The sequence below is a fragment of the Sparassis crispa genome (assembly GCF_003851025.1).
Source record: "Sparassis crispa DNA, contig_000003F, whole genome shotgun sequence".
In the NCBI taxonomy this organism is placed as follows: Eukaryota; Fungi; Basidiomycota; class Agaricomycetes; order Polyporales; family Sparassidaceae; genus Sparassis; species Sparassis crispa.
In genome coordinates, this window is record NW_020939750.1 from 3171941 (window position 1) to 3192924 (window position 20984).

At 54.3% G+C, this 20984-nt stretch overlaps 7 protein-coding genes across 7 annotated transcripts; 2 read left to right on the forward strand and 5 right to left on the reverse strand.

Annotated features, from left to right (window-relative positions):
• On the reverse strand, positions 1-1554 carry SCP_0411530 (hypothetical protein; the record flags this gene model as incomplete). The annotated part of the gene is made up of 1 exon (XM_027757880.1): positions 1-1554. The coding sequence occupies one exon, from the start codon at positions 1552-1554 to the stop codon at positions 1-3; it is 1554 nt and encodes a 517-aa protein (XP_027613681.1).
• Positions 1555-1939: 385 nt separating this feature from the next.
• Positions 1940-2522, reverse strand: SCP_0411540 (Tautomerase/MIF; the record flags this gene model as incomplete). The annotated part of the gene is made up of 5 exons (XM_027757881.1): positions 1940-1976; positions 2029-2061; positions 2122-2225; positions 2281-2391; positions 2451-2522. 5 exons carry the CDS (start codon positions 2520-2522, stop codon positions 1940-1942), a joined length of 357 nt encoding a protein of 118 aa, XP_027613682.1.
• Positions 2523-2956: 434 nt separating this feature from the next.
• Positions 2957-7499, forward strand: SCP_0411550 (predicted protein; the record flags this gene model as incomplete). Its single annotated transcript, XM_027757882.1, has 13 exons — positions 2957-3062; positions 3122-3760; positions 3811-4140; positions 4190-4358; positions 4406-5568; positions 5640-6023; positions 6075-6195; positions 6253-6480; positions 6536-6599; positions 6650-6689; positions 6746-6914; positions 6966-7033; positions 7090-7499. The coding sequence occupies 13 exons, from the start codon at positions 2957-2959 to the stop codon at positions 7497-7499; spliced, it is 3891 nt and encodes a 1296-aa protein (XP_027613683.1).
• An 816-nt stretch (positions 7500-8315) lies between these two features.
• Positions 8316-10459, forward strand: SCP_0411560 (Multifunctional cytochrome P450 monooxygenase af510; the record flags this gene model as incomplete). The annotated part of the gene is made up of 12 exons (XM_027757883.1): positions 8316-8517; positions 8574-8706; positions 8756-8944; positions 8999-9147; positions 9203-9318; positions 9374-9485; positions 9540-9553; positions 9612-9801; positions 9855-9936; positions 9988-10113; positions 10177-10320; positions 10387-10459. The coding sequence occupies 12 exons, from the start codon at positions 8316-8318 to the stop codon at positions 10457-10459; spliced, it is 1530 nt and encodes a 509-aa protein (XP_027613684.1).
• Positions 10460-11740: 1281 nt separating this feature from the next.
• SCP_0411570 (hypothetical protein) lies at positions 11741-13243 on the reverse strand (the record flags this gene model as incomplete). Its single annotated transcript, XM_027757884.1, has 12 exons — positions 11741-11884; positions 11951-12027; positions 12078-12155; positions 12206-12257; positions 12315-12396; positions 12454-12646; positions 12694-12732; positions 12781-12802; positions 12854-12878; positions 12945-12957; positions 13014-13039; positions 13098-13243. 12 exons carry the CDS (start codon positions 13241-13243, stop codon positions 11741-11743), a joined length of 897 nt encoding a protein of 298 aa, XP_027613685.1.
• Positions 13244-13577: 334 nt separating this feature from the next.
• SCP_0411580 (Elongation factor 3) lies at positions 13578-17013 on the reverse strand (the record flags this gene model as incomplete). The annotated part of the gene is made up of 5 exons (XM_027757885.1): positions 13578-13930; positions 13986-14205; positions 14262-15363; positions 15423-16064; positions 16121-17013. The coding sequence occupies 5 exons, from the start codon at positions 17011-17013 to the stop codon at positions 13578-13580; spliced, it is 3210 nt and encodes a 1069-aa protein (XP_027613686.1).
• Positions 17014-17617: 604 nt separating this feature from the next.
• SCP_0411590 (V-type proton ATPase subunit a) lies at positions 17618-20749 on the reverse strand (the record flags this gene model as incomplete). Its single annotated transcript, XM_027757886.1, has 12 exons — positions 17618-17653; positions 17743-17820; positions 17895-18152; positions 18207-18683; positions 18735-18996; positions 19047-19066; positions 19124-19411; positions 19462-19978; positions 20027-20142; positions 20194-20520; positions 20571-20671; positions 20722-20749. The coding sequence occupies 12 exons, from the start codon at positions 20747-20749 to the stop codon at positions 17618-17620; spliced, it is 2508 nt and encodes an 835-aa protein (XP_027613687.1).
• Between the last annotated feature and the right edge of the window lie 235 nt (positions 20750-20984).

Consider the following 20984-nt stretch of genomic DNA (forward strand, 5'->3'; position numbering starts at 1 on the left):
TCAAAACACTTCAGCCTCTGACTGTATCTTGTCTGAAAAATTGGAGCTGAATCCTACTCCACACCAGCTCTGCGAGTCAGACCCAGCCGGAGACAACTGTGGGTCAATCCAGCTCGTATCCGAGTTCGTATCACTGAAATCACCGTGAAGAGTCTCGAAGGGGATACCCGAATTGATGGCACTTGACGACGGCGGTAATGGCGTGCGGCCCAGCGTCGCAGACGACCATGCATTGTGGAACTCCAGATCCGCCAATGGCGATGACAACCCGGACGAGAGCGACAGGACGTCCGGCAACGGCGGAGAGGCGGACCACGTATCCGACGCGACAGGGAACGACGCGGAGAAATCGAGTGTAGGGAGGACGAACGAGTGCGCGGGGTCGATCCCGCCCACGCTCTGGTGCCATACCTCCGGCTGTGCGCTATTCTCCACTTCTGCCTCTGCGCCGGCGTCGCTCTCGCTCCCCACACTCATTTCCTCCAAGATCGCGTCCATGCTCGCGGACTCGGCATGCTCCTCACCGCTCCGCACCTCCTCCAATACGCACCATCCGCTGCCGGCCTCGCCGAGCACACCTCGAACACGCGCGGCGTCCCAGCCTACGAATCGCACTTCGAGTAGCGTGCACAAACCACGAGGATCGCCCCGCGCAGTGCAGCAGACATCAGAGGAAGTGAAGACTTTGGCTGCATCAAGTCGCGCGAAGAGCGAGGACACACGTAAGGCGTGCGTGTTATGCGAATTGTGCAGTCCGGCGATTATTGGGAGCGGGAGTAACGGATGTGCGGAAGTGGTTGAAGGGTACGGCGAAGGCGACAAAGGCATGCGTGCGGTCGGAGTGGGTGCGAGGGGGATGAGGAGGTGCGTCGTCACATCGGGGGTAGTAGGCGCCGGGAAGTAGTGCTCCAGGTCGTCCTTAGACTTGTCCTCCTCGGCAGCGGCCACCTGCTCAACGGGCTTCTCCGCTGGGACGACACGCGTCTGCCGCATCTCCTTCCTAGCCTTCCTAGCCTTCTTCTCCTGCGCCTTCTTGTATTTCTTCATCCGCAATTTCTCCCGCTCGTCATGCATCTTCATGTCCCAGTCGGCCTCCCAGAAGGCGCGGCCGCTCACCGGCACATTGTCGGCCAGGCTCTGGAACACGGGACGCGCAGTCGAGAAGTTGCGCGCGAGGCCCAAGCCGACCTGCGTCGTGTTACGCGGAACAGCGGGAGCACGCGGGAGGTGCGGGGCACGGAACGGATGGGCGAGGGCATATCTAACGGGCAAGGACAGACCTTGCTGGATCGTGCGAGTGTGCGCCGGCCCGGAATACAACGTACGTGCAGCGTGTGCAGTCGAGCCTATGCCGGGAGTGGTGAGGTGCGTCGCGAACCGCGACAGGAGCGTTCGAGCATGTCTGAAGAGCGTCTGTGCGGTTGTCCGCGTCTGCGCAGGTGTGGACGGGATGTGTATCGAACGAGCGATCCGTGCGAGACCGCCGCCGGTGGGTGTGAAGCGGAACGTTTGGCAGCCTATCAAGGCGCGCGTCCCGGACGATGCGAGCTGCATCGTCGAACGTCGTTAGAGGGCGTCGAGGATGCGGAGGTGGTAGTGGTAGCGGTCGAAGCAGGGGCTGGCATGGAGTGCACCGGATAGGCTTTTCGAGGTGCCGCCCGCACGCGTCAGCGATCGTGCCGCGTCCACGGCCGTTCCGGCAACGTCTAGATATGGTAAGTCACCATAAAACATACCAAGCTTAATAGTCATCTGGTATCGAGCTTTGCATCGTTGAGAGGCGCGTCTCAGAATATTCACAGTAGCTCATGTGTCTCACCTCAACGAGCAGTTATCCCTTGACGAACTTTTTGGTTATTCACAAACCGTAACAGTACATGGAGTATGTCTGCTGCTTCCTATTACTTCAAAGCTTCGCTTCTTCATCCTTGTAAAGCCCCTAACGGAAAAGGGCACTGAACGTAGTGGCCTTGTGTCTGCAACAAAACAATATAAGCCAACTTCCAGAGATTCTGAGCCAGATTTTACCCCAAGTACGCCAGTCCGGGATCGTAGAAGGTGCTGCGACGGAGATATCAGATACGGAGAAAGAGCTTCAACCATAGGAGAGATCTAACTAACATGTAACCGCGGTTGTCCGGGACACCTAACTTCTTCTTGAAAAAATCGAAGAAGGCCTTGCTGTAGCCTTCATTCAGCTCCGGGCTGATATTCCCAAGGCTCGTCTGCAAGGTGTCTCTTAGTGCAGCTACCCACTTCGAGAAAACGAGTTCGGCTTACGATAGTGAGCAACAACGCAGGATCGAACGTCCCATTGAAGGTTAGGTTCTCATTGTACGTGTAGCTGGTCGAGATGTATACCAGCGGCTTGTTCAGCGTCTTCGCCGCGAACTAGAAATCAAATCGGATCTGATGAATACGTAGATCATTAGTATAAGAACAATACGTACTTCGGAGAACTCGAGCAAGAACGGCTTGGGATCAGCAAGGTGGACGTTGGTCTTCAGTTCGAGAGACGGCATGGTTGATCAAGGTAAGAAACAGAGATGAGGCGTGCTCCCCTGTCAAAAAAATTGCTTGCTCATCGGAGTCATCAGGGGACCGTGGATAATTGCTGAGTGGGCGTATGAAGAGGAGCGGATGAGATCAGTCTCGGTGGCTGAGCACATGCCAAGTGGTTCAACTGATATCCAGCGGACCGACTTCCTTGCGCAACATCCTATGGCTCGACGAACTGGTTTCTCTGCATTCACAATGATTGTAGTTGCCAGAATTGCACGAAAAGTGAAGCCTATCCTAGTGTCAATTTACAGATAGTCGGCAACGACTCGGAAGATCCTCGAGAAGAGGCGTGACCGTATGGTGCAAATGTCGTCAACGTTCTCACAAGCGTTCAACGTTCAACTTCTACCCCAGCTTGTTGCAGACTTCAGGAGTGTTGTTGCCTGCAGCATTGATGATGGAGTCTCTGAAGTTTGGTATCGGTGCTGAGAAAGACAGCCGAGAAGTCCTTTTGCGAAAGAAAAGATCTCCAAGGTTCAAGGTTGGTGGTATCTTCCAGGGTGCGTTGTACCAGCCCACATAGCTGGCTATGAGCGGGGCTGACTTTCTCTGACAACAGGTGTACTGCTAGTTATTGCGGCTGGAGTCCTCTCGACGCTCCTGCGTGTATCGCTAGTCTCTCTTCATCGTGGCACGCAGTCCCAACCCGCCAGCGCGTCTTCTGATGCTCTGGAAGATCCCAGCAGCGGATGGAAGGACGACATCTGGCCCATCCGCGAACAGACACCTTGGGACATCTCGACCGACTACAACTTCCCGCGCAAGCTCGAGTACGACGTGACGGAGGGCACATGGCTGAGGCTCGATGTGCACCCCCAGACGGGCGAGATCGTCTTCGACATGCTCGGCGACCTCTACTGCCTGCCCGTCTACGCGTACTCTCCCTCGCAGCTCGCGTCCGGCGGCATCTCGGTCGCGCGGCGTGTCCTCCTCGGTGTACCGCATGATTCTGACCCTCACTTCTCCCCGGACGGACAAAAGCTCGTGTTCAGGAGTGACGCGGAACTCGGGGTCGAGAATATCTGGGTCATACCGTGGACGGGATGCGAGATCATGGACGTCAGGCGCGATGACGCGAGCGGTCAGCTAGCGGCGGCGTTGCAGGTGCAGCACCACGAGGAAGAGCTCCTCGCGAGCGGTGTGAAGGAGAGCGCGCAGCGAAAGCACAACAGGCTCCTTAGCGAAGGCCGTCTCGCAGGTATGTTCGTGACTGCACGCACAGCGCTGCTGATTCTAGTCCATATGTAGCTCAGCGCGTGACGAACGAAACGTACCGCTGGGTGTCCGATGCGCGCTTCCACCCGTCCGGTTCGAGTGTCATCGCGACGAAATGGTACACTTCCTCGCGCAGCCTCGGCGCTGGTGAAGGCTGGCAGTACTCCATTCCCAACCCCGGCACACCAGTCGAAGTTGGAAGTGGTAAGCGTGTGATTGGTCGGACGCTCCCTCAAGGCTGGGGACCCGACCGCTATGGAGACCAGCAAATCGGTCCAGAACAGTTCATCTGGAGGGGCAATGACACACTGATCTATTCGAAGAATGTGAGGGACACCAACGGCGCGTTTTCATACAGCAAGGGTACGTTTTCTGCGGTCGGGAAGAAATTCATCTACTGAAGGACGTCCAGACGTCCATTCTGGTATCTACGCCATCTTCTCCACCAACGTGACGTCGAAGCGCACTACCACCCTTGTTGAAGCGTTCCCTGGAGGTGCCACCAGGCCTGAGCTTTCCAGAGACGGTCGCACCCTCGCCTTCGTCCGCCGTGCACGCGATAAGGAAGTTCTCGTTCTGAAGTACGTGTGCTTCGCATCGCCAGTGACTTGTTCTGATTATCCCTCAGGGACCTTGAAACAGGAACCCTACAGTACGTATGGGACGGCCTGACATATGACCTTGGTGCAATCTCTGCACCGATGGGTACATACCCTTCATTCGCATTCACACCTGACGACAGTGCTGTCGTGATCTGGGCAGCAGGACGAATATACCATGTCCCGCTGTCGACGAATGCCCGCGGGGAGCGGATAGCAGCCAGCACGCCCTTGCCAGTGCGTTTCATTGCGCACGTTGAGAAGCGGCTCGCGGAGACAGCGACGGCGCGCACGGATATCTCAGCGGTGGAGACGGCCGACTCGCAGCGGGTGTATGCGTTCCAGGAATTGCGCATTGACGACGCGGGCACGCGAGCGTTGTTCCAGGGAGCTGGCGCGACGTACGTGCAGCGCGTTGGTGAGGGCGCCCCGCGCGCAGAGAAGGTTCCGACTCTCCATCTTGGCTCGCCGTATTACTCGCCTTCGTTCATCGTTGGCGCTGATGACCTCGTTCTCCATGCTCGGTGGTCCGACGTCAACTTTACGACGTTTGAGCTCGCGAATCTCACGTCTGGCGTGGCGTATGAGCTCACGGGGCTGCCCTTCGGTCGATACTACTCTCCCATCTTGTGTGAGTGTGCAGGTTCGTCTAGGCGCATTGCGTTCGTGAAGACGGGGGGAGACTACCTTACTGGGGACATCGTTGCGACGGCCGGGTCCGGGTTGTACATCGGGGAAATTACATTGCCATCGCCGGCGAACAAAGGGAGCTCGATCCCCGTGCGCAACGTGCACCTCGTGCCCTCCGAGATCGACGTGGAAGATCTGCTGAAGTCACAGATCCGCTTCTTGCGGAGGAACGCGAAGCTGCTCGTGCAAACGCCACGCCGCTCGTTTGTCATTGACCTGGCTAAGGGGCCAAACGAGTTTGGTGACTACACGCATGAGACTCTCGCTACCGGGAGAATGTCCACCGAGCTCGCGGTGGTTCCCAATGCAGAGGGGACTGTGAAAGCAGGGAAGGTCGCCTTCGTGGAATTTTCCTATGTGAACGTCGTCCCCCATGTCGAGGCCGACGAGCCCGTCTGGAGCAAGCCTGGTAATGCGACGGCTGGCCTTGTGCGACTGGGTATTGACGGTGGACATAGTATCGCGTGGAGTCGGGATGGGACTAAGCTATTCTGGTTCCTGGGTGAGCCGCATCTAATTTACTTCTGCCGCGAATCGGTTAGTAAACACGAGTGCACGTCTTGTCACGATCAGGCCCCTTCCTGCACTACGTCGATGTCTCCGAAATCAGCGCATGCTCTTCAGCTGCGGCTCAGGACCCCCTGTCGTTTAGCATTTCCTGCATAAAGAACCTTCCTCAATTCCAGGAAGTAATCGTAGAATATCCCTCAGGCATCCAGCGTCTCAAGAGAGAAGCGGTAGCCTCACATGGTGTGGGTGCGGACCCAGCTTCTCTCGCGAATGCCGATTTCCTCGTCATTTTCAACGCGACGCTGCTGACTATGGAGACGGGAGAGCTCCGTTCAGACTTGCTGACGGACGCCGTTTTGGTGACACGGGGTGGTGAGATCGAGGCCATAGTGGGTGTACAGGAACTGGTGCTTCCTTACGGCGCTACAGTGTTGGATGCGGAAGGAGGTATGCTCCTTTTGTCGTGCTCTTTGTCCATTGATCGTGATATGGTAATAGGCTTCGTTATACCCGGTTTCATCGATGTTCACGCCCACTGGAATGGGTTTGCCACTCAGCTGCCATCGCGGTCTTGGGAGCTTGAGACTTTCCTTGCGTACGGCGTGACGACCCTGCACAAGTACGTGCGTCTTCAACCAGATAGCATGTCGTACAACAGCTGATTGTGCACGCTTAGCCCTAGCGCAGACAATGTGCTTGGATTTGCTGAGCGCTTTAGGGTCGAGCGTGGCCAAGTCGTGGGACCGCGGATCTTCCAGGTCGGGGACGTCATTTACGGTGCAGCTTCGCCAGGTATCCATCAGGACATCGTCGATATGGCCGAAGCTCGTTCTGCACTCATCCGGATCAAGGTTGAGGGCGGTCCCTCCAGCTTCTCGTACAAGAACTATAATTTGCCCTCACGGTATGTTCCTGCTGTCTTCTATATTCGTGTGGGAGTCTTACGAGGGCATTCTAAGTGCATCGCGTCAGAGGTTGCTGTTGGCTGCACGGGAGCTGAAGATGCTCTGCGTTCCTGAGGGGGTAAGTGAGAATTGACGTGGCTGCTGCTTCCACTGAAGAAGCTGCTTTAGGGTATGAACAATGATTGGGACCAAACGTACATCGTGGACGGTATGCTTTCGCGTAGTTTTGTCACTGTCAGTGTAGCTGACGAAGTGGTGGCGAAGGAATGACAACTATCGAACATGCGTTGCCGATACCTGCATTGTACGATGATATCCTCACGTTGTACGCTCTGAGTGGCACAGGCTCTACCCCAACCCACGTAGTAAACTACGGCGGTGTCATGGGTGAGCAATACATCTGGGCAAAAGAAGACATCGCGAACGATCAGAAGTTGGTGCACTTCTCACTGCCCACGCGTGTGCAAGTACTGATAGTGTTCAGATTAAGACGCTTCACGCGGCATGACATTCTGGAAGGTCTGTCGGAGACGACCTCGAGACCTCGAAATTGTAATCATCTTTCGTTCATTTCTCCCGCGATACTGAATTGCTTGCTTCTTCCGTAGCTTACGCTCTGTTCAACACTTCCATCTCGACGGCGAAGATGGTTCGCAAGGGCTTGCGTGCCCATATCGGCGCTCACGGTGAACCTCCACTCGGCTTCAACTTCCATGCCGAGATGTACTTCACGAAAGAAGGTGGACTTTCCAACTACGAAGTTATCCGTGCTGCCACGTCAGATGCTGCAATCACTCTGGGAATCGACGAGTCACTGGGCTCTCTCACCCCAGGCAAGCTTGCGGACTTCATCATATATCAGCCTGGAGTCGATCTCCTGGACGATGACATCAGCGCGACGAGGAAAATACGGTATGTTGCGAGAGGTGGTAGGTTGTGGGACGCCACGACGATGGTGGAAGAATGGCCTGTCAAAGGGAGGCGGGAAGCCATGCCTCCATTGAATCCGGATCCATGAAACAGCGGCAATGTATCTCAAGCAATCTGTCTTTTGTATTCGACGTGTACGGTAAAATCTTGACATGCGTTTGCAATTGCGCTCAGATGGTTTCGAGTGTCCCCTGGGATCCGAAGACTAACAGTAGTTGTAATCCACGCTCGCTATGACGTTTATCTTCGCGCAGCCTATGCAGTCTAAAACCGTGTACCAGGTTTGAGTCACGGCCTTCTATTATTTCGGGTTGGCTGTCATGTTTTCTTCATGTGTTTTTCTCTGAGGCGAGGCATGGAAGTCCTGAGGCCTGAAGGCCTGACAGCCCACATACCCGAGAATATTGGTCCTTCCCGATGCCTTGCTTTTTTCGTCCCCGTAACTGTCATTTCCGCATTGCAGACCTTAGGCGCCACGAACACCGCTGGCGACCCTTTCACGCTGGACATCTCTTCCCACATGGTCCCAGCTGCCACGACGGTGCTATTATGGGTGCCACCCGCTTCTCCTCGGCCGAGCCGAGGTCAAAGCACCACAGCGAGCCAAACTTATGATGACTACTGACCTTGCGCTTTGGATATTATAATAGGTTTCACGGCATTAACATTGCCCGTGTATGCCAGGTGCGACTCCATCGCTATATCCATTGCTTGCAGCACACATATCTGATCGCGCCGTTACCGTCCTAACTTAGTTCTGAGACAAGTACGCGTTTTTCGGACTTACTGTTCTAATGGACGTGCCGACGAGATCTCTCCGCAGGCATCGCTCCAGTATAAATATAGGAGATGACGCTGCTGTCGTCCTCTCGTATCTGTTCTCTACGTAGCAACAGGAAGCACGATGTATCACTCTTTGGCCTCTGCTCTCCTCATCTTGTACTTGGTTGCCACCTTCTTTGTCTTGATCAAGTTCGCTCTTCACCGTCGTCTACGTCGTCCCCTACCTCCTGGCCCTTTGGGGCTTCCCATCATCGGCAATGTATTACAGATTCCACAAAATGTATCTATGTGGCTGACCTTCGCTTACTGGGGAAGACGATATGGTAAGTGACTGAAAGCCAATGTTTGCATGTTCGGGCCGTCAATATGGTTTACTTAGGCGACATCGTACATCTTTCGATGTTGGGTCGGTCGACCATTCTGCTCAGCTCGCCGACCGCTATACACGAGCTACTTAAGAACCGGAGCGCCATATACTCTGATCGACCACATACTATCATGGCCTGCGAGTTGTACGTTTAGTCCCCCTTGATATCCGCTTGTCTCTCACCTATCCGGCAGGGTGGGCTGGCAAGAATTCCTCCCCTTGAGTCCATATGGCGAGCGCTCTCGCCAGTTCCGCAAAGTTATGTCGAGCGTCATGGGCCCACGAAACGCGGAGAAGCTGCATAGTATGCAGGAGCAGAACGCACACCGCTTCGCCTCTAGGCTGCAAGAATCTCCCGCGAAAGTCCGGTCACATATACGATGGTACGTTCTACAAGTGCCTGGTGCCGGATACTCTCTGACTGACAGGTTGGTCAGGCTGATAGCGAACACCGCTATCAAAGTCATCACTGGGTTCGACGTTGAGACCCTCGACGACCCCCTCGTGCAGTTGGCTGACAAGGCCGTTTTTGAGTTCGGGCTGGCCACAACGCCCGGCGCCCATCTCGTCGACATGATACCCATCTGTAAGTCGCGCCGGCTGTCTGTTGTTCCCGTTTTGAAATTAACCCATTCTACCAGTGAAATATATGCCCTCCTGGTTTCCCGGGGCCGGTTTTAAGGCTCAAGCCAAAGCGTGGCGTGAAACCGTGAACCACGTACGGGACGATGCGTACGGACTTGTTAAGGAACATGTGGTGCGTTTCTCCACCGTCTACGTCCGCGCCAGATCTTCTTACTACGATGAGGCAGGCTCAAGATTCCGCTGCACCATCGCTGCTCACAAGTCTGTTGCAGAATAACGTCCATCCGGACCCGCAACTCGAAAGCATCTACAGACATATATCAGGGACAGCATATACAGGTGAGAAATTCACCGTTTCTCTCCAACGTAGTATCTGAGACTGTTGTCGCACAGCCGCCGTTGATACAGTAGGAAATTTATCTGACACGATCGCAATTGATGTTCTGACCGCGATCGAATGTGTAGACTGTCGCCGGGATCGAATGGTTTTTCCTCGCCATGACGTTGCATCCCGATGTGCAGCGGAAAGCACAAGCAGAGGTCGACGGCGTCATAGAAACAGGGCGCTTACCAAGCTTTTCCGACCGTCCCAAGCTGCCCTACGTGGAGGCGCTGATCAAGGAGGTATACCGATGGAACCCAGTAGCTCCTCTTGGTAAGACTTATACGGGGAAGTTTGGATATAGCAACTCATTACATCTCTCTAAGGACTGCCGCATCGTCTGACGAGAGACGATGTTTACGAGGGATATCACATTCCGGCAGGCTCCACCGTCATTGCAAATATCTGGTACGCGCGCCTGGTCGAGCTCGTTCTATTTCTGCTCACTCCTCTTGCCAGGGCGGTCTTCCACGACCCAGTATTGTATTCTGAGCCCTCCGACTTCAATCCTGACCGGTTCTTCAACAGGAAGAGCAACTTTCTGAATCCGGATCCTCGGTCATTCGCATTCGGTTTCGGCAGGCGGTGAGGCGTTCGCACCTTCCATCTCGGCCGTCCAAGCTGATGCGTGCACTGTTTTGAATGCAGGCTATGCCCCGGTATGCACCTCGCCGACGACATGTTATTCATCACGGTCGTCACGACGCTCGCGGCGTTCAACATCGAGAAAGCCGTCGACAGAGATGGCAGGCCCATCACTCCTGTCGTCCACTGCGAGAATGGAGTCGTTAGGTCCGTGCCTTTCTCCGTTACAGTTGTGTTCTCGACTGAGGCATAAGTCATGACTCTGTCGTACAGCGCTCCGGGTCCTTTCGAGTGCCGTGTTACCCCTCGCTCGGCGGAAATGATGAACCTTCGCGAAGATGCATGAATGCTAACCGCCTCCACCGACCCCAGGTAGACGCCTGGCTTGCCTGCCAGAATTGCAAGCGTCCGCTTTGCGAGTTCGGACCTAGAGCAAGTTGTCGGCCAAGTTCAATTCGGCTTACACGGATTACTCGCCGCGACGCTGTCGCTGCCGGCCGAGGCAATGAGCGACACGTCGGCGTTGTTGTCAAGGGCACTGAGCCTTTGTTCGTAGTTCCCCCACAGGCATTGTTGTTGTTATCACATCTTTGTACTTCTATTGGGCTACTCTACCCCAATCTATAGAATAATTGTATGTCTCAAGAACTCGAGACCATCATCGGGAGCGACAGCGAGAGCCCAATGGACCTACTGTGAGCATGATTTCGACGCTGATTCACTGAACATACCGGTGCAGCAATGCCGATGTAACGGCTGGAGCAAGACCGCCAACTCGAAGGTCCAAAGCAGGCCCCAGCGGGCAGCCGCGCTCAGTGCACGCCCTGTGAAGAATCCTCGAACGAACTTCAAACAAAGACTCATGAAGCAGACAACTCCATAATTTACTGCCTATCTTCTGAAATAGCATCATGAAAACCTCTCCATAGTTTACAAGATCAAGCTGAACAAAACACAAATGACAAGGCCCCAAACTACTGTACACATACACTGCCACTACTGGAGACAAAAATCCAAAACCCACCAAAACCGGCTGAATGGGAATCTTCCAATCATCTATTTGCTGCACAGCTTCCACAGTCCAAGTGGACAGTAAAACAGATACAACAAAAAGAAAAAAGGAGATCCCCCGACGACACAAGCCGATACTGCAGTAGCAAGGTCATCACGTCCCAATGTTGCAAGCAGAGCATCGGGAACAAGGGCGGCAAAAATTAGATAACCAATAATGGAGGCGGTGCCTCCATAATAGTGGTTAAACTATTAAGAACAGATACTACACTTGATCTAAGCCAAAAGGCCAGAGTGGTAAGGAAACGGAATGTCCGGGAGGGGTTCTTATAGCAGACGGACGTGCGCACGGACCATGAGCATTGTTTGGCGCGCGGCCTCGCCAAACGCGCGCGCGCGCCGTAGGCACAGGAGATCAGTCCGTCGCAGAGTGCACAAGACATGTCCATTCAAAAGGTATCGAGAGGTATAATACATCAAGCGACAGGGTAACTCGACTTCGAATACAACGGCATCATACTAGTAGTCTCTCCGCTAACAGTTTCCTGTAATTTACTCCGCAAGAACCTACACATATTTCTCATTCTTCATACTCTTCCATCACCCAATGCAGAAGCTACCACAGAATAATCAAGAAGGCAGATGCCACAGACAAGAACAGTGTCCAGAATGATGTGCAGGAGGCACTTGGGGCAGCACCGGATGACCCTGGGACGGGCAGGAAGTGTTTCGCGTCCGATGCTTGCTGCGCGGCAGACTCCTGCGGTAACGGCGATAGAAGTATTAGTGCATCTTGGCCTCGAACTCAAATATTCATGAGGATTACCTTAAACACGACTATACCTACGATGATACCCGCTGCGAAGAAACAGCCCGCAATGATCAGCCAGACGACGCCCCAAACTGCGGCCGCTGTCAGCAAACGGGAGACGGGGATGTACAGCATGCACTACCTTGTGATGGACAACATCCGCAAATGTCCGCGAACGCGGAAGCGTCGGAGCTATTCACTTTCCGTGCGATTGTATCATCTGCAGGACATGTGTGAGAAGAGATCGGTATGGGCAGGAAGAGACCGTACCTATGACGTCCCACAGGACATACATGCACGACATGACACCTATGAACAGGATCTGAACGCAGAGATATCAACTAGATGCACTTGGACCTTACAGTGCGGATCAACTCACGAAGTACCGGAGCGCAACCCCACCCTTGACGAACCAGAACAAAACAATCAGGCCAGACATGCCAAGGATCAATATCCACGTCCTGTGCATCGCGCATCGCATGAAACGAAGCATGCACCGAGAACAACAGGGCACTCACAGCCACTCCCTGCGCGCCCACCATAGGGTAAAGAGGAAGAACCCCGCAAGGACGAGCGATGCGATTTTGCTCGCGTTCGTGTCGAAGCCGCAGGTTATGAGCGCCGCGCCAATGAGCGACGAGCCAAGGTAGCCTGCAGGGAGGGTGATCCAGGGTATCCCGCCGGACATGCGCGTCGCGCCGCCCTCGTCCGCTGCGGCGCATGAGACACGGGAGACGGGGCGTGTAAAGGGCACTTACGGTCTAGTTCGATCGAGTGTATATGCGCGCAGGTAAGGACTTCGCGCAATTAGATATGTGTTCCCTTTCGAAGGGGCCGGTACTCACCGCCCATGATCGCATGGCTCATCTACACCGTCCCGTCAGGGAGTCGGGTACGCGGATACGAATGAGCACGCACCTCATGGAATCCTACAGTCAGTAACCTGCCAAAGACTCGTCGTAAGCCACAACAACATCGTTGCAGTCAGTCATCCAACAACCACACGCACTTAAACGGATAAACTGCAATTCAGCTCAAGTTAGTATCACAGTCCGTCCATCACACGAGCCGCACTGACTTATCAACGACAAGTACGGGACATGCCTGCAGCACCCAACCGCGCTCAGCTTCCACGCAACGACTGCTCGTTAACAGTACATACCATAGGATGCCAATCGCAACAATGTAGCAAGCTGCTACGATGAGCGTCACCTGCTGGGTGTGATTCGGTGTGAGGGTACCGCGTGCATCTCGAACGGTCAGGTAAACGGAGTGTTCTGCGAATCTCGGTACTTCTGCGGACATCATGAAAGGTCGTCAAGTAAACGAGAAAGAAGGTATCAGCGGGTGGAGGACAAAAGTTAACGTAGAGGGAGTGCCGCGCAGCGGGTAGAGAACTCGCCACAGCTTTTGGGCGGCTGCGGACGTGACGCACCGCATTGAACATGAGGCGACCACAGCAACTCGCAGTCAGACAAAACATTTGGGTCATAAAAACATAAAAATGATAGATTAGTGCTAGGGTACAGAGTATAGAACACGATAGAAATATAGCCCGAACACATCCGGATAGAAGAACACACACAGCAATGATAAAAGACTAAGGAGACAACGACTCGGACAACTGCACCATGGACTGCGTTCACAGCTCGTCGTCGGTGATCTCCTCGCCTCGCTTTTTCCGCGCCATGCGCTCCTTCTTGAGCTTCCGTGCATCCGCCGCAGTAATCTTCTTCGCCTTCTTGTTGTCGATCTTGTTACCCATCGCGTCGTACTGATCGTCATCTTCACCATCCTTCTTGTCGATCCGAGCACCGGAGCCTTGGCCCTCAACCCAGTTGTGGCCGGACGCCTCGAGGTGGCCGTCGCGCATCGCCCACACCTCCTTGCACAGGGACTCGGAGAAGTCGCGGTTGTGCGTGATGACGAGCACACCACCCTCAAACTCCTTGAGGGCTTTGATGAGCGCGGCAAGCGACTCACGGTCGAGGTAGTCTGCAAACATCGTTAGTAAACCTGAGCGAGAGTGCATGCGAAAAGAGGTACACACTTGTCGGCTCATCCAGACACATGATATGCGGGCGACGCCATGTCGCAGCGCCGAGAACGACCTTGACCTTCTGACCACCGGAAAGACCTCTCATCGAGTTGTGCGAGACGAACTCGGGCTCAAGACCGAAGTCAGCAAAGTGCTTCTCAATCTCCCGACGAACGAGGGGACGGAGAAGACCGAGACGCTGGGCCTCACGGGTGTCAACCTCGAGCACTTTCTGTATGAGAGAAGTTAATCAGCACCACACGAAGAAACATCAGAAAGGAAACAAACCTTCTCGAAGCCACGCTTGATGAGGTCATCACGAGGGAGCCAGATGTTCTCCGACGAGCTGAGATTCTTGAACGACACCTCGTACTCGTACGACTGCTTGAGCTTCTTGCGGCCGACGATCTCCTCGATGAGACGCTTCTGGCCCTCGACGACCACGACACCTCCATCCTTCATCTTCTTTTCCTCCTCTTCGGAAATCTGGCGGTTCGCCTTCATCATCTCCTCGAGATCCTCACCGGTCTGGTAGCGCCACAACATGTACTCGAGCGGGGTCTTGTCGAGGTGGTTATCGATATGGTGGAACGCGTGCTGAGCAACGTAACCGATGACCAAGTTAGGGTGCTTCCAGATCTCACCACCCTTGTTGGGCTCCATGTCGCCAATAAGAAGCTTGACGAGCGTCGACTTTCCAGATCCGTTGGGGCCGAGGACAGCGACGCGAGAAGACAGGGAGACTTGGAGTGTGATATCGTAGAGCTGCTGGACAGGTTGCGAAGGGTACTGGAAGCCGACCTTGCGCATCTTCAGCAAACTCTTTTCCTTCGTCTTGACACCTTCCAACAGCGGGGGATCGGGGAGCTTGAACTGGTAGTCCTCGGCGGCCTCGAGGGTGTAGTAAGAGCGAGCCTCCGGCACCTGCTTCATGAACGACTCCAAGTTGCCCTTGTACCTGCGAAGCTTGAAGCGGTTCAGGTGGAGGACGTCGGTGATGGTGTTGTTCAAGAAGCCGGAGTCGTGCGAGACAATGATCGACGTGCAAGTCTTGAGGTTGGTCAGGTAGTTCTCGAGCCACGCAACATTGACGACGTCAAGGTGGTTAGTGGGCTCATCGAGCAGAAGGATATCAGCCTTGAAGAGCATCGCGCGGGCCAATGCAAGCTTCATCTTCCATCCACCAGACAGACTGCCGATAGATTGCTTCTGCCGCTCATCGCTGAAACCGACAGACGCCAAGGTCTCGATAATCTCCTCCTTGGAAGCCTGGATACGCGTATCCGAGACGATGAACTCGAGGATCGCAGTCTCGGCCTCGCTACCATCGATATCGTGCTCCACGTAGAAGGTACGGACCTCATCTGGCGAGGGGAAACCTTCGACCTGACTGTGGTCACAGTGTCAGCTATAATTTCAACACCATCCCAGTAGACAAAACGAACATACCCGTTGGTGATCGCACGCATAAGGGTCGACTTTCCGGTACCGTTCCTACCGCACAAACCGTAGCGGTGACCACGCTTGAGACGGAGAGTAGCAGTGTTCAACAAAATCTTGGCACCGTAGGCAAGAGAGAATTGGCAGTTACACAAGTCCTCACCCTCCTCCTCGTCCTCGAGAGCGTCACCTTCCTCGTCCTCCTGTGAAGCAGACTTGACAACCCACTCGTTAACAATCGCTATGGGATCAGGCGACGGTGTAAGGAAAGCGAGGAACGGAGCAAGAGTCTGCCACTCCGACACGTCAAAGTTCTTCGCGGTGACAAGGTTGCACGCGAGGTTCGCGGCGTACATGGTATCGATGCTCGCTACGGAAGGTGCGGGGTCAGCACCAGCCTTCTTATAGATGGCAATGAGACTGTGCGCGAGTTGTTTCTCATCAACGTGCTTGATGGGCGGGAGTTCGGAACCATCACCGTGTGGAACGTCACCAACTTCACGAAGGGTCGCAATGGCGCGGGCAACGACGCCACGGGCCTCTGGGTCACCCATAGTCGATTCAACCTTGATAAGACCAGGAAGCAACTTCGGAATGAAAGGTCGGACGGTGACGGCAGAGTCTACGAGCTTGGACATGTTGTCAACGATACTGCAGATAAGTCTTATGAGTAAGCCGATTGAAGCGACGTGTCGAAAAACACTTACACCGCGACCTTCCGCTTGGTTGCGGTCAGCTTCTCGTTGAGACCACGGGACAAAAGAGGGACCATTAGAGAAAGGGTCGGAGAGTCAACCTCTGAAACGAATGTGGTGGCTGAGAGGAGGTTGATCGTGTTGGGAACCTCCTCTACGGGATTAATCAGAGACTTGATTAAAGCGGGAATAAAGCGCTCTATATCCTTGTTGGAAACCAATGCGGTGGCCTTTTCAAGCGATTCACGTGCAGCCTTCTTCACGTCGGCCTTCGTGTCCCAGATAGCCTCGGAGAGGACGGGGACGATATCGGGAGTCAGACGCGCGGTCTGAGCAGGGCAGCTGACCACGAGCTGGTTGAGAATGGTGAGTGCACCAGTCTTCAGTTGCCACTTCCCGGCCGTCTTGATCTCGTGGAGTAGGGCAGGGAGCACAAGTGCGGTAGCCCAGGGGTTCATAGCTGCGACATAGGCCTTCACAGCCTCAACGGCCGCCGTCCGCGCAGCAGGCAGCTTGTCAGCGAAGCCTTCGAGGAGAGCAGCATACATGCCAGAGTCGATGAAGGTAGGCTCCAAAGCCTTGATGGCACCGGCCTTGGCGAGGCCGGCGACAGCGCTCGCTGCACCCTCACGGGCGGCGGGGGACTTCTTGTCGTTGAGCGCCTTGATGGCGGAATCCGTGAAGCCAACGGACTGGAGGGCCGAGGGGCCGTCCTTTTGAGCGAGGGCTGCGAGCTGCGCTACGGCAGACTCGCGCGCGGCCTTGTCGGCGACGAAAAGGCGGGAAACATCAAACTGGCCTTCGGCGGGAGCAACAGCAGCCTTGAGCGGGGCCGGGGCGGGCGTTGCGGAAGCAGTAGCGGTTACAGCTGGCATGTCGTTGATCTGGGTCATCAATGGGACCATGAGACCTGAGTGGATGGCGCGACAAGTTTTTCGACGCTCACCTTTAACGGTGATATGATTTGTACTTGTAAAATGCGATGAAACGCGAAAAGGCCGTCAAGGAGCTAGATGCGCTCTATTCTACGTTGGCCGGAGCCTGAAACGAGATGTGAGTAGGAGAGACGGAGGAGCACGACGAGGAACAGCACCTTTCTATGAGGAGAGAAAAGAAAGATAGATGAGAGGAAAGGATAAAGTTCCGAAAGCGAAGGCGGGCTTATATATCACCTGACAAAAGGGGCGGACTTTCAAAAAAAATGTGCACCGACACCACGTGCGCTCACGGGCAGCGCCGTCTCATCGCGCTGCGTAGCGTCCGACTGCATTAATATTGCCCAGATCCGACACCATCGAGGATCCGGGGAAGCCTCTTCACCTTACCCCGCACCGGCCTGACCATTGCCCTGTCAGGTAAAGAATCCAGCGAAGACCACAATCAGCATTTAATTCCGTGTCTCCGATACCGGATCTACATCAACCGCTACGAGAACGAGTCTCCTGCATGTCTTCGGAGCAGTGGCGAAGCCCCCTCCGAAGTTCTCACCCTCGTCTTCTCCCCTGCTTCCTAGTTCTCATCAGCGAAGCTAAGCGGCGCGAATGTCTGTAAGGAAAGAGCGAATACCACGCGTGAGCAAGCATGTTTGCATCGCGGCGCGGATAGCGACAAAACGGAGATCGATGATCACGTACATAGCCTCCTGCTTCGTAGTGCTTGCTGTTCGCCTCCACCCAATGCAGACGCAGCGCGTGCAGAAACGCGGACAACCCCTGCATCAACGGTCCCCGTCAGAATCAGTCACTGTCCACTCCACCAAAACTGATCAACCCGATCGGAAACGCACCTCCATGATACACAAGATAAAGATCGTCAAAGTCAACCACACACTGCCCATGATCGCGATGGCGATATACCCCAGGATCCCTGACATGCCGAGGACACCTCCCAGGGTCATCGTCCACAGCACCTCGGACAGCTGAGCATGCGCAAGCGAGAGCGCCCACAGACGAAGATACGAAGCCGTGTGGGAGACGCATCCCAGACAGAACTCGATGGTGTGGATGACCTGGTGAATTATCACCTCGCCGAAATCATGCTGCTCCTGTGATAATCACATTAGAACGTAATTCTTCTACTGAGGGAGAACGGAGCTTACATGTTCCATCTCCATCGATTCAGCGATGGCCCTGCCATTGCCTTCCTCCTCGCCTTCCAGGGCTGTATCAGTCGCTTGCCGAGGCATGTCGTCGGTTCCAAGACCGATATATCCCTGTCCTTGAGTCTTCTTCATCTCCTTGTACTGGAGGTATGGCTTCCCGATAAGCAGCCATGGGACACAGATGCCCGCCAGCATCAGCAATATCACCTGCACCGTGCTCTGTCCTCGGTACAGCTGAGTCCTAGGGTCGACAGAGCCCGGTGACAGGACCATCCCGATCAGCATGTTCAGCAGAGAAGGAGGACCTGTAGGCGAAATAGACCAGTCTACCGTCCATTTGTAGATAATACAGACAACAAGGTAACCGAAGATAGATTGCAAAAAGAGCATTTGGGGTACGAAGTTGGTCCAGATGTCAGAAACACGTTTGAAACGGAGGTGATTCGGAATTTGAAGACAGAGGGCGAATGTCATCTGCGCAGGCGATTAAGAGTGCAGAAAATTCATGCCACGTAGCATACGCACATGGATAACACCGAGGACAATAGACATCTTCATCTTGTAGGAGTTCAAGAAAAGAAGGGCGTTATCCGCTCCATGCCAGGCCGGGTCAAGTCCAAAGAGATAAGTATGCCCGTTGGACACCGCGACAACGCTCTCGTTCCCATGTTGCTCAGGCCAGCTCCAGCCAGAAGAAAATAAGTGGAGAGACTTGGAGAAGATATCGTTGTATATGAGACCAGTATACATCGAGAAAAGGCCCATCATGAGAATGATGTAACGCCCGCTACAGAGTGCGTCAGCAACGAGCCATGTGGAGATGAACAACCTGCTCACAAGAAGAACATGCTGGTGATCTGTGGGAAACAACAAATTAATAGGAGTATTCAATGCAAAGAGGAGTGCAACGATACCTCTCCAAGATTACCTTTCGCAAGCCTTCGCTCGAATAAAATCATGAAGAGCCCAGCCACAAACGTGATGAATCCGTGACCAATGTCTCCAAACATGACCGCGAAGAGGAAGGGGAAGGTGATCACCGCAAAGAGGCCCGGGTTGACTTCCTGGTAAGTGGCGATACCATAGGCGTCCATGATGGTCTGGAATCCTTCCGTGAACTTGTTCGTATGTACGTACGTGGGGGGTGTCTTGTTCGTCCGCAGCTCGTGCAAGATTGGCGGCACATTGGTACCGGATTCCTCCTATGAACTAATTCAGAGCTCGAGAGACAATGATTTTGCAGTTCACCTACAGTAGCATGCCTCAACGCAAGCTGTATCTTCGGTATATCCCTTGTCGGGCACCAACCCTCCGCAATCAAAGTCTTCCTCCGAACGTCATAGTTCAGCAAATTGAGTGTCTCATAGATCATCTTCTCTTTCCGCACAACATCCTGCCAACTGGCGAGGCTCTCGCCAATCTTCACCAACTCCGCATGGCGGCTCGCTCCGGTGTTGTAGAGCACAACCTGGAGGTCCTCCAGCCGCGCCATGACTTCACGCATCGACTCAGACCGCTTGTCGGTGTTGGCGTCGATCGGGTAGAGCGAGGCACCCATGGACTCCGCTACCTTGCGGATCTTCGCGAGCAGCACCTCACCATGGGCGAAGATAATAAATACGTTCTTACGCGTTTCCTCGCCCGTAGCGGGGTCGACGAAGGGCTCTTGAATGTCAGTATGGTTCATATAGAGGTTGCCGCGGAGGACGCGCCAGAGAACTCGTTCGAAGATGGGTAGGCGCGAACGCTCAATGACGCCAGCAACAAATCTGCGCTAGGCTTAGTTCAACCGCACAGGATATGTAGACCTGACATACTCTAGGTCGAATTGAACACTAGTACCGGAGTATTGCTGCTCCCGGTCGTCATGTTGCAAGAGGGGTGCAGAACTGTCATCAAAGGACGCCCTGACGTCCGACTGGTAGCTCAACGCCTATGCCAGCTTCAGAGACGAAATGAATGGTCTAAAGCTATCGCAGCTCACCTTCTCAAAGAATACCGCTGTCTCCCGCAGCGTCTCCCGTGCTTCTATGAGCTCTTTAGTGCGATCACACAGTATCTGGTAGCTTTCGTTCATCTGGATCAGGCGTGCTTCGTGCTCCGCGAGCTTGTTGTCCAGCTCGTCCATGGTCTGAGCAGCACGGGGCCCCACGGTGAGTAAAGGCGCGGAGTCATACAACGGCCGTATAGGAATCGTCTCTTTCTCCTTTTCAATCTGAGACGCAAAGAAGCGCACTCGACGAGCCATCTCGTCCACACGCCGAATCTCGCCAACGAAAGAGCGCTGGAACGGGTTGACGTCTGCATTTAACTGCAAGAAGTGTGAGACTGGGCATGGAAGTAGATACGGGCCTTACGCACGTCTTTAAACTGCAGGTTCCCGAGCTCACCGAGCTCTGCGATCGTGTCATGAGCGACCTCCGTTGGTACAATAAGCTGTACCAAGCTCATTGGCTCTGAGCCTATGAAGATAGTTCAGAGAAGGGCATCGTCAAAGTTTCTGGAAACTCACGGAACAGGGATGGGTATTCGTCCCCCATCCTGAACACTTACAAAACCTCTGAATCTTGAGTGATGAGGCGAATGGAATAAACTGTTGTGTGATGGCTGCTCGACTCGCGCGCTGCCTGCGCGCCGACGAAAGCTTTGTTTGCTCTGGCCAAATACAATAACCGAATTTGGCAGGTCACGTCGTTGGCGGTCCTTTCGCCGTTACCCTAATACTGCATTCTTCATGCGGATGTTCGTTACTTTGTCATCGCAAATAAAATACTC